This window comes from Pimephales promelas, chromosome 3, assembly GCF_988280905.1.
Source record: "Pimephales promelas chromosome 3, fPimPro1.hap1.1, whole genome shotgun sequence".
NCBI classification, from domain to species: Eukaryota; Metazoa; Chordata; class Actinopteri; order Cypriniformes; family Leuciscidae; genus Pimephales; species Pimephales promelas.
In genome coordinates this window covers 39654800-39675800 of record NC_142771.1, presented here as the reverse complement: position 1 = coordinate 39675800, position 21001 = coordinate 39654800, and the positions used below count along the sequence as shown (strand labels likewise).

Here is a 21001-nt window from a genome sequence, read left to right as displayed (position 1 = left end):
CGCCCTCTCAGAAAATACATAAAACTGACATTACCGAGTTATATACGTTTAAAAATAGTCTATTAAAATGGTACAATGGTATTGCTCAGTTCAATGTGTTGGGAAATCGGGCATTTTGTCCCGCGTCAGCATTTATTCAAAAGTTAATAAGTTCTACATTCAAAAGGTAAATAAGGATTTCCCATTTGTATTAAGGTTTAGGCTATTTCGCCACGTGATGCCCAATTGAAGGTCACACAACACAAAATGTAGGCATAGAATATGTAAAGTCTTTATTAACGCATTTTAGACTAACAAAAACAGATAGGCTAAGCCAAAGACTGCTACAATATCAATAAATAAAAGTTCACAAATACCCATTAAAGTAAAGCTGAATACTGAAACACAGTAAACTTAACCTGTTTTAAAAAGAGGGCTAAAAGGTACCACTTGTTGGTAACAAAAAAAAAAAAAAAAAAAAGTAGCCTAATACAATAAACGAAAATGCATTTGTATAATGAAACAAAATAGGCTTCATTGTTTTTAGCCTACAAATATATCCTATAACTAACACAGGAACCTAAATCAGATACAGTAAGCCTAACTTGGGCTTAAACGGGCTATAATGTGCATTTTGTGGCCTAAAACAGAACTTTAGCCTACTTATTTTTTAGCTGTCCTCGCGCTGTGTAGAAATAGTATTGAATCAACCGTCCCAGGGTTGAGACGGTTTCTTCTCGCCTCTATGACACGACCAGCGGAGCTGAATGTGCGCTCACTGGCTGCACTTGATGCTGGAACGCAGAGGATCCTCCTTGCCAATGCACGAAGCCTCGGGAAGGTGGGTGCCTGTCTCTCCCAAAATTTAAGCAACCGGTCCTCGTTACAGTCATCCAGCGTAAAGTGTGCAGCACGGTACCGCTCCAATTCGTTCGTTAGGCCCACATCAGCGGCATCATCGGCCCATTCAGCGAAGTCCACTCTAGGTCTTTTCTCTCTCTGACTTTCGTTAGTGACGTCTGTGGAAGGTAAAATAGCATTTGTCAATAATGTCATTTACCAGACTTAAATTGAAATATCCCATTCATCATTAATAACACAGTCACTTACCCTCGCCTGTAGATGTTCGTGGTGCTGTAGTGCTTGAAGTCTCAGGAGAGCCCGCGGCTTCAAGAGACATGAGGTTACTAACGATTCTGTGGAGATTCTTCCTTTCAGTCTCAGTCATCATTTTGAGACTTTTGTAGCGGGGGCAGAGGAAGAGGGCGATTTTGTGCGTGTCTGTGAGGATTAACTTTTGATGGAGTAGAGCAAGTGCGCGCGTACGGAGCAAAGCCATGTACTCCGGGTCTCCAAAGACTGGTTGGCAGTGTGCGTCCAGATTGTAAAACCACAGCATCACTAAATGCAGTGTCGGGTAGTCCTCTCCCTGCAACTCCTCAGATGCTTTCTTGAAAGGCTCCAAGAAATCTATCACGGCTGTGAGCGTGTTTTGATATATGCCTTCCATGCGCTCTGACTGCCCCCTGCTTTCGAGTAGCTCGTTAATTTCTCTGTATTGCTTGCTCACAGATTTGAGCATGTCAATTTTACTGTTCCAACGAGTCTCACAATCTTGGACTAAGCCATGTGGGAGAGCTGTGCTTGCACTGGCGTTTTTAAGATATTTGACGATGCCCTTGCACGCGTCAATCATCTCCGTTACCTCATCAATGTCAGATCCACTGAACGTATGTTTCAGAATTGTGTTCAGAACATGGGCTGCACATGGTATCCAGTGATAATTTTTTAGGGCAGCTTTGATGTTAGAACCCTGGTCACTCACGAGCACCACTTGGTCGAAAGAGATCCCGTATGAACACAGCTGCTCATTAATCTGTTCATGGATGTTGATTGCTGTTTTGGGCAATGTGCAATCGAATTCCACAGTGGACATAACACGGCTTGCCAGCTTCCAGTCCTCTGTGATATAATGGCACGTCAAGACAGTGTAGGACCTTCTGTTAAAATCATCAGTCCACATATCAGTCGTTATTGCAAGCCCTCCATGGTCGTGCACCGCTGACTTCAGTACCTCGGATAAAGCTTGTTTCTCGACCATGGCCTGTTTTTTAGCTCGATCACAGACTGTCTGCCTATGAGGAAGCACTCCATTTGCGTCGACTGCGCCATAACGTGCTCCAATGTTGATGAGACCCTGGGCTACTTTCGTAAAACCTTCCCCTGAAACAATATCAAACGGGCGCAGGTCTGTGCAACAAAAGTCCACGCAATAATCCACAAATTTACTCTTCACTTGAAGAGGAATTTTCGTGTGGTCAGGGCGCATAAAGGCATCTATAGTTTGTGGTCCTGGTTGGCCTGACGCTGCTCTATTCGGCTGTGATGGCTTCCCGGGGCCGCACTTGTGACGTGCCATGTTGGTCGTGCCAGTTTTGTGGCTATCAAATGTGTAAATTGCATCGCAAGAAGTACACATGACAAATCCAGCACTTTGGCCATCATCTTTGATTATTTCGTCAAATGTCTCCCACACTTTGCTTTTTCTGTTTGTGTATTTGCGGAGCTTCCACTCCCCAGACCTCACTTTTTGTCTTGCCACCTCCATCTCTACCTGCAGACTGAGCTTGTGCGTGCGTCATCTTCGCGCCAGTTATTCAGCCAATAAAGTGTGTGCCTATGTATTTCATACAAAATTGTGTCTAGTACTATATAAATTACAAAAGTTTAATTGACATCTTTATTTCAAACAACCGACCGACCGCGACCCGAATATCATTAAAAATATTTTTGGATGACTCGTAACCGCGGGCAACCGCGGGTGACCGCAGGCACCCGCTCATTTCGGATCAACCCGCGCATCACTGGTGTGTGTGTGTGTGTGTGTATTTATATTACACTGAATGTGTTTGTTAGTAATAATTCCGGAAATTCCTGTAAAATAAGTGTTCACTGTAAAACGTTTAATGAAAACTTGTACACTTTAGTAACATTTTGTGCACTTTATTTCCATTAGGATATTCTTCTGTAATTTCACGTTTGTTGTTTATCAGTCATTGACAGTTTTTGTACAATTATTTGTTTACAGTGCATTTATGAATCATAAGATCATAAAGACGAGAGGCTTTGGCTCTTTTGGACAGACATCCAGTCTATTCGTTTATTCTAATAGTATATATTCTATAATAATATATACTATAGTATAATGTAAAATATCTATAATATAACTCTACCAGTTTATTAGTTTAACACTGCTAACTGTCTAGTCATGTCCTGGCGACCGTTTAGAGCAGTGTTTCCCAAACTTTTTTTCTGGGGACCCACATTTTTTAAAGTCAATAAATCCTTGTGACTCAATAAACATTAGGCCCATATAGTTCATATATCACAAAGAGAATTCATGCATTAACAAAATATGTATGACCATTTTTAAGGTCAGTTAAGCTTCCAGTTTACTATTTTAAAGAGATACAGATATTTGACAAAGCACTTTTTTTTTTATTAACCTGTTGTTGACAATAAGCGAAATGCAGAGGTGAAATGAGAAAGGAAAAATTGACAGGGCATCTCACTGTTTTCATATTCTCATCATTACAGTGTACACAATTTACTATAATAATTATTATAGGCTTAAATTAAAATATCCTGACAGTGAGACTTTGTAGCATGCATGGCTCACTAACACTGTATAAAAAATGCCTAAACAGGTAAAAAACTATACACACAATTAATGATATATTCCTCTACCCCCCCCCCCCCCCCAATAAATCTAATGCAATATAAATGACTATAACATAGTATTCAATATAAATATTACACATTAATGCCCAAACCATGGTAAATTATTACATTCATAGGCTATTACATGGTAAATGTTTATAAGGGTGGTGATTAGGGTATTTAGTCTTCTAACTTTGTTCATGTTTCTGCTATTTACCTCATCAGTAGTGTTGGGAAGGTTAAGGCTGTTAAAACTAGTTAAAATCATTGAGTGATTTGTGGTTTGTAAGAGAGAGGAGTGTCCGATTGGAAACGCTTCCTACTGGATGTCGCAACGCTGTTTAATAATAGTGTCCGGGACCGGGAGTAAACGCAGCTCCTTTAAGCTTTGCGTCACGACTGGGCCGTGCTGCCTAGTTCAAAGTAAACTAGTGAAACAACTGAAACCAGCGCTATTTTGTTCTCTATTTGTTGTTGCTGACTGAGAAACCGCTTCAGGTGAACGAATCCGAATCGTTTCAGACCGTTATGCACGCGCGTTTGGCCAATTCATGGAAAGGAAATAATCAAACCAACGAATGATTAATATCGCTGGTTCAGTCGACAGAAATACGGGACACACATAAGAACTGCTGAAATATTCGGACTGTAAACGTTTCTCTCAGGTCCGTCGGAGCGCTCATGGTACACACACAGTGCTTATAGTCGTCCAGCTGCACGCGCCACTGCGGCCACGCGCATATCTAACCAAATTTAGCCGCACCACCATAAAATAGGAGGAGGGAGGTTGGGGTAGGAGGTTGGGGTAGTTAAGGTAGTTGGGGTAGCCGCCAATTGAATAGCCCTGATCTAGAGAGTAGCCTATAGCACACTGAAAAATAGTGCTCGACTTGGCGACCCAGACAAAATCTCCCGCGACCCACTTGTGGGTCGGGACCCCGCCTTTGGGAATGACTGGTTTAGAGCTCCCTAACAACCATATAACATCAGGAATAAGCCATATTTCAGCACCAGAATATAATACAGCCTTATGAAAAACAAAACACCAAGAACACCCTAGCAACCAACTAACACCATAGTAACTGCCTAGCAACCACTCAGAATAACCTAGCAATCACTCAGAACCCTCTAGCAACCACCCAACAAATGCCCAACAAGCACCCATAACACCATAGCAACCACCTACAACACCCTTGTAAATGAGAGTAACCTTGCAACCACATAACAACTGTCTAGCAACCACCCCAAACATCAAAGCAATCACCTTGAACGCCCTGGTAACCACCTAGAAAACACTTAGAATAACCAAGCAACTACCTAGCAACTATCCAGCAACCACCCAGAACACCCTAGCAACCATCTAGAACATCCTAGTAACTGCTGTGCAAACACAGAGTAACTTAGCCACCACCTAGCAACTGTCTAGCAACCACCCAGGACACCATAGCAACCACCTATAACACCCTAGTAACTTCCTAGCAAACACATAGAGTAACCTAGCAACTGTCCAGCAACCACCCAGAACACCCTAGTAACTGCCTAGTAAACGCTTAGAGTAACTTAGAGTAACACCTAGCAACTGTCTAGCAACCAACTAGAACACCATAGCAACTACCTGTAACACCCTAGTAACCGTCTAGCAAAGATTTCGCGTAACCTAGCAACTACCTAGCAACTGTCCAGAAATCACCCAGAACACCATAGCAACCACCTAGGACACCCTAGTAACTGCCAAGAAAACACTTAGAGTAACCTAGCAAACACCTAGCAACTGTCTAGCAACCACCCAGAACACAATAGCAACTATCTATAACACCCTAGTAACCACCTAGCAAAGATTTAGAGTAACCTAGCAACCACCTAGCAACCACCCAGAACACCATAGCAACCACCTAGGACACCCTAGTAACTGCCAAGAAAACACTTAGAGTAAATTAGCAAACACCTAGCAACTGTCTAGCAACCACCCAGAACACCATAGCAACTATCTATAACACCCTAGTAACCACATAGCAAAAATTTAGAGTAACCTAGCAACCACCTAGCAACCACCCAGAACAGTATAGCAACCACCTAGGACACCCTAGTAACTGCCTAGCAAACACAGAGTAACCTAGCAACTGTCTAGCAACCACCCAGAACACCATAGCAACCACCTAGAACACCCTAGTAACTGAGTATTGAGTATGTTCTGCTATATTTGCTTCTTATTTATTAATCCAGTCAATTTGTTGATGAAATATTGATTAAAATGAAGAGACAATTTATACAGAATGAAATTGAGTTTAAAGAAAGGCTTTCTACAAAACAAAACTTAATAAGTGTTCAAAATCATGTGTGACCCTCTCCAAATGTTTTCCGATATATTGTGTATCTTATGATCCTGTCTTACTCATCTCCTGCGGTTCCCTTTTCATACATCATAAATCATATTTCATACATCATATATCATAAATCATATTTCATATATCATAAATCAAACATCATATATCATAAATCATATATCCGACTCAACACAGAGGAAATAAATGTAGTGGACGCATCGCTCCTACTTGTTACAGGTTTGACACTTTACTAAAATGACTCTGACTGTATTACTAAATAACTTATTGAATATTGATATCATTACTATCATTACTTTATTCAGGTCGGCACCACATGACGATTAGCCGAAATGTGTTTCTACATTTAATTTAGATTCGTTTATAGTGTGAGCCCCTGATTATATGCTGCATGTTGATTTATCATAAACAATATTGTAGTTTGATTTAATAATCATCGTTCCACATGTTCAGACTGAGCCAATAAAACATTAACAGGATAAATTGAATATTCAGTAAGTGTGTGTGTGTGTGTGTGTGTGTGTGTGTGTGTGTGTCGAGGTAAAAAATGTCATTTTCCTGAAAACTATTGAAATGATTTATAGTGTTTAGTAAACTAACTCCTCAAATGTTCAGTTGTAATGTGTGTTCTTGTGTTCAGACGCCGTTGATCTCACACTGGATCCAAACACAGCACACACTCATCTCGTTCTGTCTGAGGAGAACAGAAAGGTGACGTGTGTGGAAGAGAGACAGTCGTATCCTGATCATCCAGACAGATTTGAGTATATTCATCAGGTTCTGTGTAGAGAGAGTCTGACTGGACGCTGTTACTGGGAGGCTGAATGGAGTGGATCTGCTGATATATCAGTGTCATATAAAGGAATCAAGAGGAAAGGAGGGAGTGATGACTGTGTGTTTGGATATAATAAGAAGTCCTGGAGTCTGAGCCGCTCTGGTCTCAGTCTCTCTGTCCGTCACAATAATAACTCCACTGATGTTTCTGCTGATCCAGGATCCTGTAAGAGAGTAGGAGTGTTTGTGGACGAGTCGGCCGGCACTCTGTCCTTCTACAGCGTCTCTGACACACACACACTCACACACTTACACACATTCACACACACATTCACTGAACCACTTTATGCTGGATTTAGACTTAATTATTATAACTCTTCAGTGTCTCTGTGTCACATTAAACACACACACACACACACACACACACACAGACTGACACACACACACACACACGCACACACACACACAGACTGACACACACACACACACACACACACACAACTAACTGACTGACACACACACACACACACACACACACACACACACAACTAACTGACTGACACAAACACACACACACACCACACACACACGCAACTAACTGACTGACACAAACACACACATACACACAACCACACACACGCAACTAACTGACTGACACAAACACACACACACACACACGCAACTAACTGACTGACACAAACACACACACACACACACACACACGCATTCACACACACTCACTGAACCACATTATGCTGGATTTATTCAAACTCATTCAACACAGTCTCTGTGTCACATTAAACACAACATGTATAATATTATGCTGCATCCATGGATATTGTAGTGTAATTGGTGACAATGAATCTCTTATCTAGAAACTTTCATGATTTACTGTAAACATGGAAGATTGTGTGTCTCTGCAAGAGTAACGCAACAGTTACTGATCATTGTGAGCAGTTGTATCAACTGCTAGTTAGATCATTTGACATGTAATGTATGTATTGCCTTTTGAAATAGTCGTACTGTGATGTTTAGTTGTGTCTAATTGAACAAGTGATTTATGTTGAATGAAGATCTAAGTTTAGTATAGTAGAGGAAGAGAGCATGAGCTCCACTAACCCGCCGTCACTCACTCATTAAATGCTCTATAAATGTCTTTAAAGTCTTGCGGTGAGCAGAATCTCTGACACACACACAATCTTCTACTCCACCTTACAGCTGGTGTCCTCGTTCACACACACACACACACACACACACACAACGCTGTAACTTTATTTAGATTTCACGTCTAAACCCTCTTCAGACGAACAGACCAGCAGAGCCGGACGAGACCGCAGTTCAACACTGTGACGGACAAACTCGACTTCTGCGGCTTTAATCCATGTCTGTTAGTTTTCAAGCCGTTTGTAAGTGTGTGTTCACCAAAACAGTGACAAAATGACCTTTTTGCACATTTACAAAAGTCTGTCAGCTGTTATTGTGCAACACACAACTTCTTCAATAGGAAACACATCAACACTAGACAGAAACACACAGTTTACCTCTTTTCTTTAAAAAGAAATCAAAATAATATTTAATACACTTATACAATAGCACATAAATATTATAACACTGTTTCTCTGGCACTGAGGAGAATATCATCATTTATGACTGACATCAGGAAACACAAGTAATATCAAGATGAAAACGGTGCAGGTGTAGTTTCATAACATCAGAAATGAACCATTTAAAACAGCCCTTTCATAGCGACACTGCGGTTAAATATTACACACTAACGCAGTTCTCGCTGATATTTACAGTGTTTGGATGTTATGAACAGAATGAAGCTGTAATCGTCTTTCTCTTCCAGTTTGAGCTTTAAGAAAACTTAAATAACTCTGTCTGGGTTCATGAGGGATTGAAAATGACAGATGGACAGATACTAACGACAATAAAACACTGGTAAACAACACTTTAAAACATCTGCTAAACTATATTACATTAAAGATAGAAAGAAAAGTGAGAAATAAACGCTTGTAAATGGAAGATTTCAACATATTATTCTGGCCTTTCAAGACAAAGAGTTAACAGCATGAATCAATCAGTTGAACTGCTTTACTTTGGTTTGCGCTCAATATTGGAGCTCCAGATTTGTCTGGATGGATGGATGAGAAAAGATCAGCTCGATGATGGAGTCGAGCGTCCAGGCGAGTCTGTTCTGTGTCTCAGCATCGGGTGATGAAGCTCCTGGATTGGGTTTTGGCCACCAGTAATCGCAGAGAATCGCTGGACGTCCGGATGAGTTCTCGTCCACTGACAGGGAAAGACAGAGCAGAGGAGGGTTATTCCTTCAGCTTCAGTGTCAAGAACGTCCATCATCTCATTCAAGTCAATCTCATAACATGTTCAAGTTTCTTATTTCAGATTCAGAATGATCATCATCCACCAAGTGTGCGCAAACACACGTGGAAATTGTTGTGGTTTTTCAGGAGCTTGGGGTACATACATATTAAATTATTTCTTAAAAATATATAAAGAATATTTAGCTTAAAGAAAATAATTATTACATTTGTTTTAGTATAATGGAAACAAATAATGATAATAATAATTGAACATAATAGTTTAAATTGGAAAGTAAAAGACTGTGAGGAAATGTATTTACAGACGCTAGTATTAGTTGTGCTGCCTTTAATGCTGATTTACATAAAAGTAGTAATAAATTAAAAACTACTATAAGAAAAAATAAAACAAAAACATTATGAAAGCAATAGTTTTAGCACTTAATTGTCAATGTCAAATCCCCAAAAATTGTAACAGTCCGAAAATATGCTTCATTTCTTATTAACCCTTTGATGCGCAAGCTATGGACACCCCTTCGAATGCACAACATGGGTCTAAAAAGACCTGTATTCATTTCCTGTTATTTCATGCATGGCTTGGCTTTTTTTTCACCTTTTTTAAATCACTTTATTTGAGCGTTTAATATTTCACAAATGATCACAAATTCATATTTGAATATTTCCTAGGTTTTGTGTTAATACATCAAGTTTACACACATGGGTCTAGAATGAAGCGTGATAAAACAAAAGAATAAAGACAACTTTTTGTTCAAATAAGCAATGTCACAGTTGTTAAGTCCAGTAACATAACTTTCTGTTGCAACTTTTATTTTGTTGACTTAGCTAACATTAGATAAAATAGAATAATGTTGACCACAAGCTAGCTAATAGTATTGGACATGTTTCTCTTTTGCACTAGTAATAATGGATTTCAAGGTCAAGGTAACCTGAACGTTCCAATAATAGGCTATATATAGATGTCTCTCACAAAATATCAACTATTTTCTGTGACAAATAATTTCTTAAATAAAACTTACATGCATGAAATATACAAAAGCAGCCATGTTGAATTGCGAAATGTGTTGCATGTGAATAGTATTCTGCAGTAAATTTATTTATACTGTTTATAAATATCAAAGGTTCCTATACGGCTCATTTTTGACCCATGTGTGTAAAATTGATGTAGAAATACAAAACCTGTGTTTGTTTATAAAGTAAGAAAGGAAAATAAACATAATGATTTGTGGAAATCAAAAACAAGATATAAATACCTGGATAAATAAATGATAAAATACATTTCTTTCAAATATTCAGCAAAGAAACATGAATACGGGTCTTTTTAGACCCATGTTGCGCATTAGAAGGGTAGTGACACAAAAACGATTTTTATTCGAAAAGTAAGAAAGGAAAATTTTAAATAAGGATTTGTAATGATCTAAAACAAGTTAATTGGGGAATACCTGGAATACTGAATGATGAAATAAATTTATTGCAAAGATATAGAAAATGAAAAATCAGTCGGGTCTATTTAGACCCATGTTGTGCATCAAAGGGTTAATAAAAGTTGAAATGTGTAATTTTTGCACCACTAGCGGCAATTGCAAAAATAAAACAAGTTGTCCTTCAGTCCTTGACTGGGCCATATCACTAAAACAATACAAAATTTTTCAGCTTTTTGACAATATTCTGTATATTTACTCTCAAAAAAAGCTCATGGGTGCTTTTTTTCAAACAGAGGATCAATTCTTTCAGCCAAATCAGTACAGATCTAGTCAAAAAATAATGGGAATGTGAATGTTTTTGAAATCAATAGAGGCAAAGAAGAAGTGTTTCAACATAGTTAAAGTGGCACAAGTAAAGCCAACTTTAAAAAAGAAATAAGGCAAACTATCACGCTCAACTTCAAGTTAACTTCACGTATTCGCTCCTATTAAAGTCAACTTAAAACTTTTGTTCATCTAATGAGTAACAGGAGTCTTTTGCAACTATGGGATGTTTAGCATTTAGCAATGCTCTGTGTATGATTTTCAAAGATAACTTTATGACATAAAGATTGTTTGTCTCCTGAAACATCACTGTTCACCTGTGGTAGTCCACGCCCACCAGACTGACTCCATTCACAGCGAGGATCCGGTCGCCCACTCGCAGTCTCTGGCTGAGCGCAGCTGGGGAATCTGGCACCACTGACTTCACGTAGATCCCGCTCACTCGCAGGGGAGTTTTCTGTTACCAACCCACCAACACAAAGAGAAGACTCAAGATTAGCGGTGACCAGATGAGGATCCGCACCAGCAGGAAATGAATGATTCGTTTCTCTATCATCATGTGCTTGAGAGCGTCCTGAGTCACACGTTGAAAGTAAATGTTTTATTGTCTCTGAATGCTAAACCACACAGTCATCAGGTTCCTACTTCAGATCATTGTTAACATCAACCTCAATGTCAATGCAGTTCTGGGAAACATGGGAGATCTCACATTTAGTCAGGCTCGACTCATTGTTGGCTTCAAAGGACGATCGGTGTGGCCAACGCAAACCCATTCGTCCCCTACTGAGCAGTTTCTCGTAAAATATAACCCCCCGCATGTGTGCCTCATAGCGAACACCTAAGTCAGCAATTCCAAGTCATTTACAGGGCCAAAGTCTCTGAGCAAGTTAACAAAATAGCATAAGTAACTATGGCTCTGTTCCAAAACATAGTAAGATGCATATGTAGGCAGTGTTTTGAGGTCTCACATGATGCAAGACCTATTAGAAAAGTTAAGGAACAGCATTGTCCTGCCGTCCAAGACATCTTTGACCAAAACCAAATTACTAGGTACACATGTATCATTTGTAGAGAAGAAAATCCCATAATAAAGTTCAGTGAACAAATCTAGCCATATAGTGGATTTTATCATGTAAAATGATCATGTCTCTTTAGAAGATGTGGATTAAACAATTCGATTTATAAGGATTCCTTGTATGCGGTCTTTATGAATGTTTTGTAGCATCAAAGTTTTGGGTGATTAGACTATCAATGGAGGGACAGCAATCTCTCATTTACATGAAAGACTCATTGGGTTTGGATCAACATGAGTGCGAGTAAATGTTGACGGGAGTTTTGGGGTGTCTTTCCCTTTAAAGATTAGGATGCTGTCTATGTAGGCACTAGCTCTAGGTTTTGGAGCACAGACTACATGTCCGGATCTAATCCAGTCCTGTTATTTTTAATAAACAGCTGTTGACTGGCCTTGATTTGAAGGTGTGCAGCAAGCTCAAATGACATTACAGTTTGCATTCGACTTACAACCGTGTGTCTACAGGGAAATGGATATGAAATACCTTCTATATATAAAACAGGGTAATTTCATAGGCATGATCACAATGAAGGAACAACTATTACAGTCAATATGTATATCAACTCATCAGAGGAACCATCATTTATTTATCTGCTTCAAAAGTTACATCGTCTACAGTCAACGAAGAGTGTGTATTAAACAAAACTTGTCCACGCCATTTGCCTGCTAACTTCTTATTACCGTAAATGCACAAAAATCTCATTCTTATTACCGTAATGCACATAAAGTAATGCACAAAAATCTCATTCTTATTATAGTAATGCAAAAATATATATATATATATATCAATCTTATTATCGTAATGCAACAAAAATCTCAGTGTTGTTACCGTAATGGACAAAAATCTCATTGTTATTACAGCAATGGAAAAAAATCTCACTGTTATAACCGTAATGCACAAAAATCTCATTCTTATTATTGTAATGCAACAAAAATCTCATTGTTATTACCGTAATGGATAGAAATCTCACTCTTATTACCGTAATGGACAAAAATCTCATTGTTATTACCGCAATGGAAAAAAATCTCATTGTTATTGCATAATGCGCAAAAATTTCATTATTATTACCGTAATGCAACAAAAATCTCATTGTTATTACCATAATGGACAAAAATCGTATTATTATTAACGTAATGCACAAAAATCTCATTCTCATTACTGTAATGCACAAAAATATCACTCTTATCATTGTAATGCACAAAAATCTCATTCTTATTAAAAAATCTTATTCTTATTACCGTAATGGACAAAAATCTCACTCTTATTATCGTAATGGACAAAAATGTCACTCTTATTACCGTAATGGACAAAAATATCATTCTTAGAACCGTAATGCACAAAAGTCGCACTCTTATTACTGTAATGTGCACCAACCATCCATACCAGTTATTCCATGCATACAAATAATATCCTGTGTACATTTTACATACTTTACACTGTAGGAAGAGTATACAATGATGAATAGAATATAAAAATAAGACAAAAATAATCCTCACCATTCCATCCACCAGTGCCAGACCAAGACCACGAGGTCCTTTCATCAGCTCTACGGTGAACACCTCATCACTGTCCTCCTCATCTTCCTCTTTTCTGTGTTCTGAGTTTCCTTCCAGGCCGTTCTTTTCTGAGAAAACAACATCAAACGCATCACATTATCAGCTCAGGGTCTTCGCTGGATCAAATAAAGCACAAACAAAATCAAAAATCAATGATAGTCCAGGTCATATCATCCAAAAATCTGAAAAAATTAAGGTTGTTTTCAGGACTATAAATATAGTGATTATTTCATGGCATTAACGTCTAAACGAAATCAGAATTGTAGGTCAAATTGGAAAGGTCAAAAGTCACTCGTAAACCACTGAACGGACATAAACATCAGATAATTCTGCATGATGATAATACAAGAATGACTATTTTCATGTTCCCATAAAGATCTTATACTGTGGGCTGGTGTAAACACAAAGGGCTTTCCCCCAGCGCTCGGCCACCCGGCCTGCGTCCCGAACAATGCGATTAAGATTCCACCCAGCAAGTCAACTGTAAATTCCCATGATGCTTTATCCATTGCTCTTTTTTCTCCTGACATCACCACCTCTCTGTAATTCTTGAACCAGATTATAGGATTTGTGCCACTACCACGTAAGCAGCCAAACCTAGTGTGATCTAAGCAGAGTCCCTTTGATTAGGAGAACCCACACTAGTCTTTAGAAAGAGGAGGCGGGACACCAGTGGGAACTGGACGCCACATGTAGAGCTCTACCAGTCCTCAACTATATAGTAAAAGAACAAATGTCCAGTTTACAGACTATTTTAGTTCATTCTTTGTTTCAGCTCTATATTCTGACGTGACTGTGTTTGAAGCTGTTGTTAAATGCGCCGATTTGCTTGGCAACATAAACAGCCATAAAGTGGAGTCAAAAACACGCATTTTGTGAATTTGTGAAATATTTTGAGAATAAAACATTTCTTTTTTTCTTTCTTTTTGCGAATACAAAGCATTTGCATTGCTCCATAAAGTCTGGATTCAATCATGGTAGTCAGATTTTTATGACATTTTTGAAGTTTTGTTGGAATGGGCTTTTAATGGAGGACGAAATCTCAAAATAATTTACGTTTTGATGGTAAACGAAAGGGTTTAGTGGGTTTATAACAACATGAGGGAGAGTAAATGATTTTTTGGGTGAACTAACACAATATATATTTTTTTAGAGCTGAATTTGCATGCAGCTTTTGTTCATGAAGGGTTCCTGCTGATTGGATTCTCATTCTTTAAAAATGTATGACCTTTAATCATGGTAATCATTCCTCAACATTCATGAAACAGCAAGAGTTTAACATGTTCATCCAAATGCCAAGTGTTAAAGCGCTGAAGAAACTCTATGATTTACCTGATTGCTTAATTCTGAATAGTTTTTACCTGCCTAACCGTTGCTTACTTTATAAATGTATTATGCTTGGGAAAAACATTCTGTAGAGGAGATATGCTGGTTTCCAGCTTCTTCACCCGATGGAGCCAGAGCACACAAACCCAACCCCACATCAACACCAGCACATCCCATACGCCTCCAAAGACAATACACCCTGCCTTTGAAATCAGGGAACACACACAGGGTGAACATGTCTGAGCTCTTTCTCAGAGTACAGCTCACAAACTAATAGATGACAAGCAGTACGAGAGCTACATCTCTTTTCATGTAGCTGTACATCACGCATACATGCGAGAAACACTGTTTTTTGTTGTTGATCCCAAACCTAGTGACTAAACAGACCTTTATCCAGAATCTGGTGGAGAAAAGCAGATCAGCAAGTGTCCTTGATCATTGTAAATCAGGAATTGGTGCTTATATTTCCCCAAGGTCCACATGTGCTCCTTAGTTTTTTATAGGCCTACTTAAAATAAATAATTTTACAGGTCAGCCAAGACAAAAGCTAGCAAAATTTGCATTGAATTTAATGCCAGATAGAGTTCGTTGTGTAAACAAAATAACAATAATAACCAGGAAAAACTTTCTACGGAAGCCCTGAACCGCAACCTAAAAAAAAAAAAAAATCAGTAAAAAACAAAACAAACAAAAAAAAAAATCGGTAAAAAAAAAAATCTCTAAAAAAAAAAAAAAAAAATCTAGCATTTCGAGATTAAAGTCGGAATGTTTCGAGATTAAAGTCGAAATGTTTCGAGATTAAAGTCGAAATGTTTCGAGATTAAAGTCGAAACATTGTGCATTCATAACAGTGCGCGTCCACTGGCTCAGAGCGCGCGCGTGTGTGTGTGTGTGTGAAGTCGAACTGCAATGGATAAACACAAAATAGTAGCTTTTTACTTTTATCTGGGCTTTCAACAAAATCTACACGTCACACGTGCTAGTGGCAGTGTTTCTGAGGTGTTTTCGTGCTCGTCTAGTCAACACTATCTGGGTCGAGAACACAACAGGAACTGTTCGGTCTCCCTCTTCACCGTAAATACGCTCTGGATACATTTTAAGTGCATCATTCAGTATCCAATCATTTGGCCGGATCCTGTGATTTCCTAAGATTTAATAACCACTTATGGTTGAGGAGAGATTCTCTGATATGATTGTAAAGCACTTTGAGTGGCATATATGAAAGCGCTATATAAATGCCCCATTCATTCATTCATTCATTCATTCATAAAGCTGGATTTCTCCATCCAGTCTGAAAAGTGTTTTCCGTGTTGGCTTTCCTATAGGCTAAAGTCTATTCCGGCGCATTATATTTTATAACGATAAAGTAAGATAAGTAATTCAGATAAAACTAAAAAGCTACTATTTTGTGTTTATCCATTGCAGTTCGACTTCACACACACACGCGCGCGCTCTGAGCCAGTGGACGCGCACTGTTATGAATGCACAATGTTTCGACTTTAATCTCGAAACATTTCGACTTTAATCTCGAAACATTTCGACTTTAATCTCGAAACATTTCGACTTTAATCTCGAAACATTTCGACTTTAATCTCGAAACATTTCGACTTTAATCTCGAAACATTCCGACTTTAATCTCGAAACATTTCGACTTTAATCTCGAAACATTTCGACTTTAATCTCGAAACATTTCGACTTTAATCTCGAAACATTTCGACTTTAATCTCGAAACATTTCGACTTTAATCTCGAAACATTCCGACTTTAATCTCGAAACATTTCGACTTTAATCTCGAAATGCTAAATTTTTTTTTTTTTCAGATTTTTTTTTTTTTACAGATTTTTTTTTTTTTTACAGATTTTTTTTTTTTTTTAGGTTGCGGTTCAGGGCTTCCGTAACTTTTATTTATAAAAAAGCATAAAATACACTGGGACTCTTATTTTGAAGAATTGTATGTTTTACTATAGATTGCAACAGTCTGGTTCCAGAAGTAAAGTGCATTTTTACTCTGAAACGTGTCATATTTCTTTGCCTTTCGGAATTTAATAATCACACTGTGTCGCGATTACAGTTTTTCCATCCACAAATTTACGTTTTCTATAGTATTTTAGATATTTAAGACTTTTTATAACCTTATATTTCACAAAGCTGAGGACCAGCGGGGATCTTTTTTTTTATCCACACACGTGCGGGTTACCTCTCCTGTGCTGGCGTGCCGTCTGCTGCGTCTCCCCCTCCAGCGGGCCTGTTTCCAGCTCGGCCTGGTCGAGATTCTGAGGGGTGTTGGGCGGCGTGAGCAGGCAGGAGGGGTCGAGGGCCAGACTCTTGTGGTAGCCCAGGTCTGTACTCCCAGACAAGCTGTTCTGGATCTCCAGGCTCTTGAGTTTCTGGGTCAGGACGGCCTCACATGAGCTCAGGTTGCTGTGAGACTCCCGGAGCGGTGGAGGTGTTACGGTGGCACGGTGTTGATCTGTTGCCTCTGAATCCTGGCAGGCGATTGGTTCAATCGTTGGTTCAGTCTCTTCATTCAAGTGACTGCTGGAGTCCTGAATGAATCCGAAAGGACAAAATTGATTATCAGCCCATATTTTAAATCATGTTCGATTAATATGTAGGTTTTGTTGTGAGACTAAAAAAATCTCAAAAAGCATCAATAAAGAAGATATAATTTGGTTGTCTTAACCCTCAGGTGCTCTTCGGTCATTTCTGACCGAAAATTTTTCTGTTTTGAAATTTTAAAAATCACAGCTTCATCGGAATGTTACGAAACTTGGTGACTTTTATGGCATTGGGTATGTGAACACACTAAAAAATTGAGGTCATGATTCGAGCAATTTAAGTGGTCGTAAAAAAATGAGTCAAACTTTTGCTCTTCTGTCAAAAATGACCGACCCATAGGAAATGAATGGGAAACTGACAAAAAAATTAAAAATTCTCTGAATTTTTGTAAGTACAATCTACAAATCGGCCACAATTCTAAAAAAAAGTACACCGCAGTAAAGGGGTAACACTCTACAACATCTAGAGTGCAAAACAGACACACCCACCAACACACACACTCATACAAACACACTTTTATACACATACAAACCAATAAATTTTGATTACAAAAAGTATGTTTTGAATTTTTAAAAATCACAGCTTCATTGCAATGTTACGAAACTTGGTGACTTTTATAGCATTATGTATGTGAACACACAAAAACATTGAGGTCATGATCGGAGCATGCTAAGTGGTTTTAAAAAAAAAATAGTCACACTTGTGGTTTTTGGTCAAAATGACCCCCATAGGAAATGAATGGGAAATTGTAAAAAAAAAAAAAATGAAGAAAAAAAAATTGTGAATTTTTGTTTTTTGTCAATTTTTTTTTATAAGAAATAGGTTTTTTTGAGATTGTACATCAACTATATATTCAAATTCACCACCAACAACAAAAAAATGTGTTCATAAACAGCTGGGGAATTCACATGCCTCTCCATAGAGAGCTGTACATGCTATCAAGTGATTGCACCATGATTCTACGCTTTTTCTCTATACTGTAACCAGATGGTGCTAATTTTCTTCAAAAAATATTTTTTTTCTGAAGACCTAGACTCTATATTAAACTAAAATACTGCATTAATATTTTTTTGAAAAAATAATATATAAATAGAAAAAAAATATATATATACTATATATATTTTCCATGGCAAAAATAAACCATAAATATTGCATAAATATTAATAAATTCAATTAAATTGTCTCAAAATACTAAATTAAAAAGAATAAATATTATAGAACCAAAATAAATTGCATTGGTTTTACTGGGATGGAGAAAGTTTTATTTTTAGGTGTCCGGTCACTTTTGACCGGGAAGATAACAAGTGTGACTCCGAAACGAAGAGCACCTAGTAAAAAATAGCCAGTTGTCAAAGAGTTTGATGCGAGTTAAATCTTTTCCAAATTAAATTTACTGTTATTTAACCAACAACGTTGAGAAATATGGGTATGGATTTAATATAGTACATATCTATACCCGTCAACTAACCATTGCAACAAAAGTCTGTGCATTCTGTGTGGCGTCTGGGGAGTTCCCAGCATGGAGGAGGTGTACCTGTGAGGGCTGTGTCTGGCTCTCTGGGAGAGACTGGATAAACTCCTGCAGATCCTGCAATGGAGGGAACAGCCCTGGCTCTGTGATGGGATTTCCCAACTCCAGATGAAAGATGCTGCTGGGCAGGATTAGAGGAGGATGGTTGTCGAAACTTTCCAGGATATTAGCTAAGACAAAAAAAATACTTTTGCCGTCAGGCACAGATAATCTCAGTGAGCATTCAAGACATCATTTGAGTCCTTTATACATAGGCCTCCCCCTGATAATGAATCACCCACTGCTAAAAGGTTAGTTGAAAGCAACACTGACACTATATTTGAATGTTTATTGCTTTAAAGATGCTTGCTTTAAACCAATCCATTTTATAATATGCAATATACAAATAAGTATGATGTGACTTTACTGAATGCAGAGCTGGTGCATCTCTACATCTTAACTGATGTTTTCTCACTGCTGTCATTTTTGTTGTATGTTTATTTTGTTATTGAGATAAAAGCACGCATTACATATGTGGACATTCGCTTACAGTAAACTCCTGAAAAGGAAACTTGAAACTTATTTTTATATCCAAGTGAAGAAAGTGAAATAACTCTGTCATGAGTATAAAGGGATACTCCATTTTTTTTTTTTTTGGAAATAGGCTCATTTTACCACTCCCCCAGAGTTAAACGGTTGAGTTTTACCGTTTTGATATCCAATCAGCCGATTTTATGATATTTAGAAGAATATCAACAACCAGACAGTTTCTGGTCCCATTGACTTCCATAGTATATTTTTTTTCCTACTATGGAAGTCAATGAGACCAGAAACTGTCTGGTTACTGACATTCTTATAAATATCAGAAAATCGTCTGAATGGATTCGAAAACGTTAAAACTCAACTGTTTAACTCTGGGGGAGTGGTAAAATGAGCCTATTTCCAAAAAAAAAAAGTGGAGTATTCCTTTAAGGCAAACCTTTTAAAGTACACATATAAAACAGTATTTAATCAATTTAGGCTGTAGGTATACTATATTATGGAACTGACAATGGTCAAACGTCACTGTTCATCTGTGATTACAGGATGATGTGTGTGTTCATATTTGAGCTCACATGTATGGAGGGCCGCCGCTGAATCCTCTGGTGACGGGGTCCAGCATGGAGGGCACGTACGGGCGGTGTTGTACTCTCTCAGCATATGATGCAGCTGTGCGGGGTTCAGATGAACAAACTCAGCTCTCAGAGTGGACCATGATGCCTGTAAACACACACATATACATAGAAGAATGAAACATTCACATAAAACTAAAAGGGCATTTCAGGCCCAGACAGATTTCTCAGCAAACTATTCAGGAAAGGAGAAATGTGCTGGTGAAATGTGAGATGTGTTGACTCACAATCAGTGTTGGGAGTAACGCATTACAAAAGTAATACATTACAGTAACATATTACTTTTTGCTGTAACGCAGTAGTGTAAGGCATTACTAATCAATTTTCTGTAATATTTTACTCGTTACATGTTCAGTGAGGCTTGTATTACAGTTGTATTACAGTGTATTGTCTGCTTTTACTTCTTAAAGGCAACAGACTATGTGAAAGTTTTAAAGCAGTCTTTTAGTGCCAGTTCAGAGCGGTCGCGTCTGTAACATTGTTTTTTCCTCACAAATGCGAACACGAAAACTAAAATAAAATGAATATTTTAAGTTCTATGGAGACTGGAGAGCCAACCCTTCCTCATCCGATTTGCGCAGTGTAATTAACAGAATTACAAAAAATATATTTTGCCGCCTATTTTTTTGTCACGCATGAATGTGTGTCTTTTCCCTAATATTAAAAATAAAACATAGACTGATATTTGTCTAATGTCTGGAGTCCTTTGAGGAAGTAGCCTATATACGTTTCAATACTGCAAATTTATATACGTTTTGACTGCAAATGTCATGTCCATAATGCTGGACTTCCCCAATTTTAAATAATTTATCCTCAACTAGTTTTGTGGTGTAGGTCTACGTATTTTATAATGTTAACTTCTAATAATACTAATAGCCTAATTTAAAGATAAGGTAGCATTGGATA

The 21001-nt window shown here is 38.1% G+C and overlaps 2 protein-coding genes across 3 annotated transcripts in view; one reads left to right on the top strand and one right to left on the bottom strand.

The window, feature by feature from the left end:
* Positions 1-7982, top strand: part of LOC120492267 (uncharacterized) — a 70662-nt gene extending 62680 nt beyond the window's left edge. The window contains exon 10 of one of the 2 annotated variants that reach the window (XM_089128870.1): positions 6682-7982. In XM_089128870.1, the coding sequence (XP_088984996.1) occupies positions 6682-7289 (608 nt within the window). In that variant the 3' untranslated portion in view covers positions 7290-7982. The remainder of the gene's footprint in view (positions 1-6681) is intronic. The other variant, XM_089128871.1, reaches the window with a different exon arrangement.
* A 364-nt stretch (positions 7983-8346) lies between these two features.
* On the bottom strand, positions 8347-20196 carry LOC148982090 (ras-associating and dilute domain-containing protein-like). The gene is made up of 6 exons (XM_089128882.1): positions 20039-20196; positions 18948-19114; positions 17052-17400; positions 13469-13596; positions 11217-11356; positions 8347-9107 (listed from the first exon to the last, which is right to left on the bottom strand). Exons 1-6 carry the CDS (start codon positions 20121-20123, stop codon positions 9020-9022), a joined length of 957 nt encoding a protein of 318 aa, XP_088985008.1. The 5' UTR covers positions 20124-20196; the 3' UTR covers positions 8347-9019.
* Positions 20197-21001: the final 805 nt, after the last annotated feature.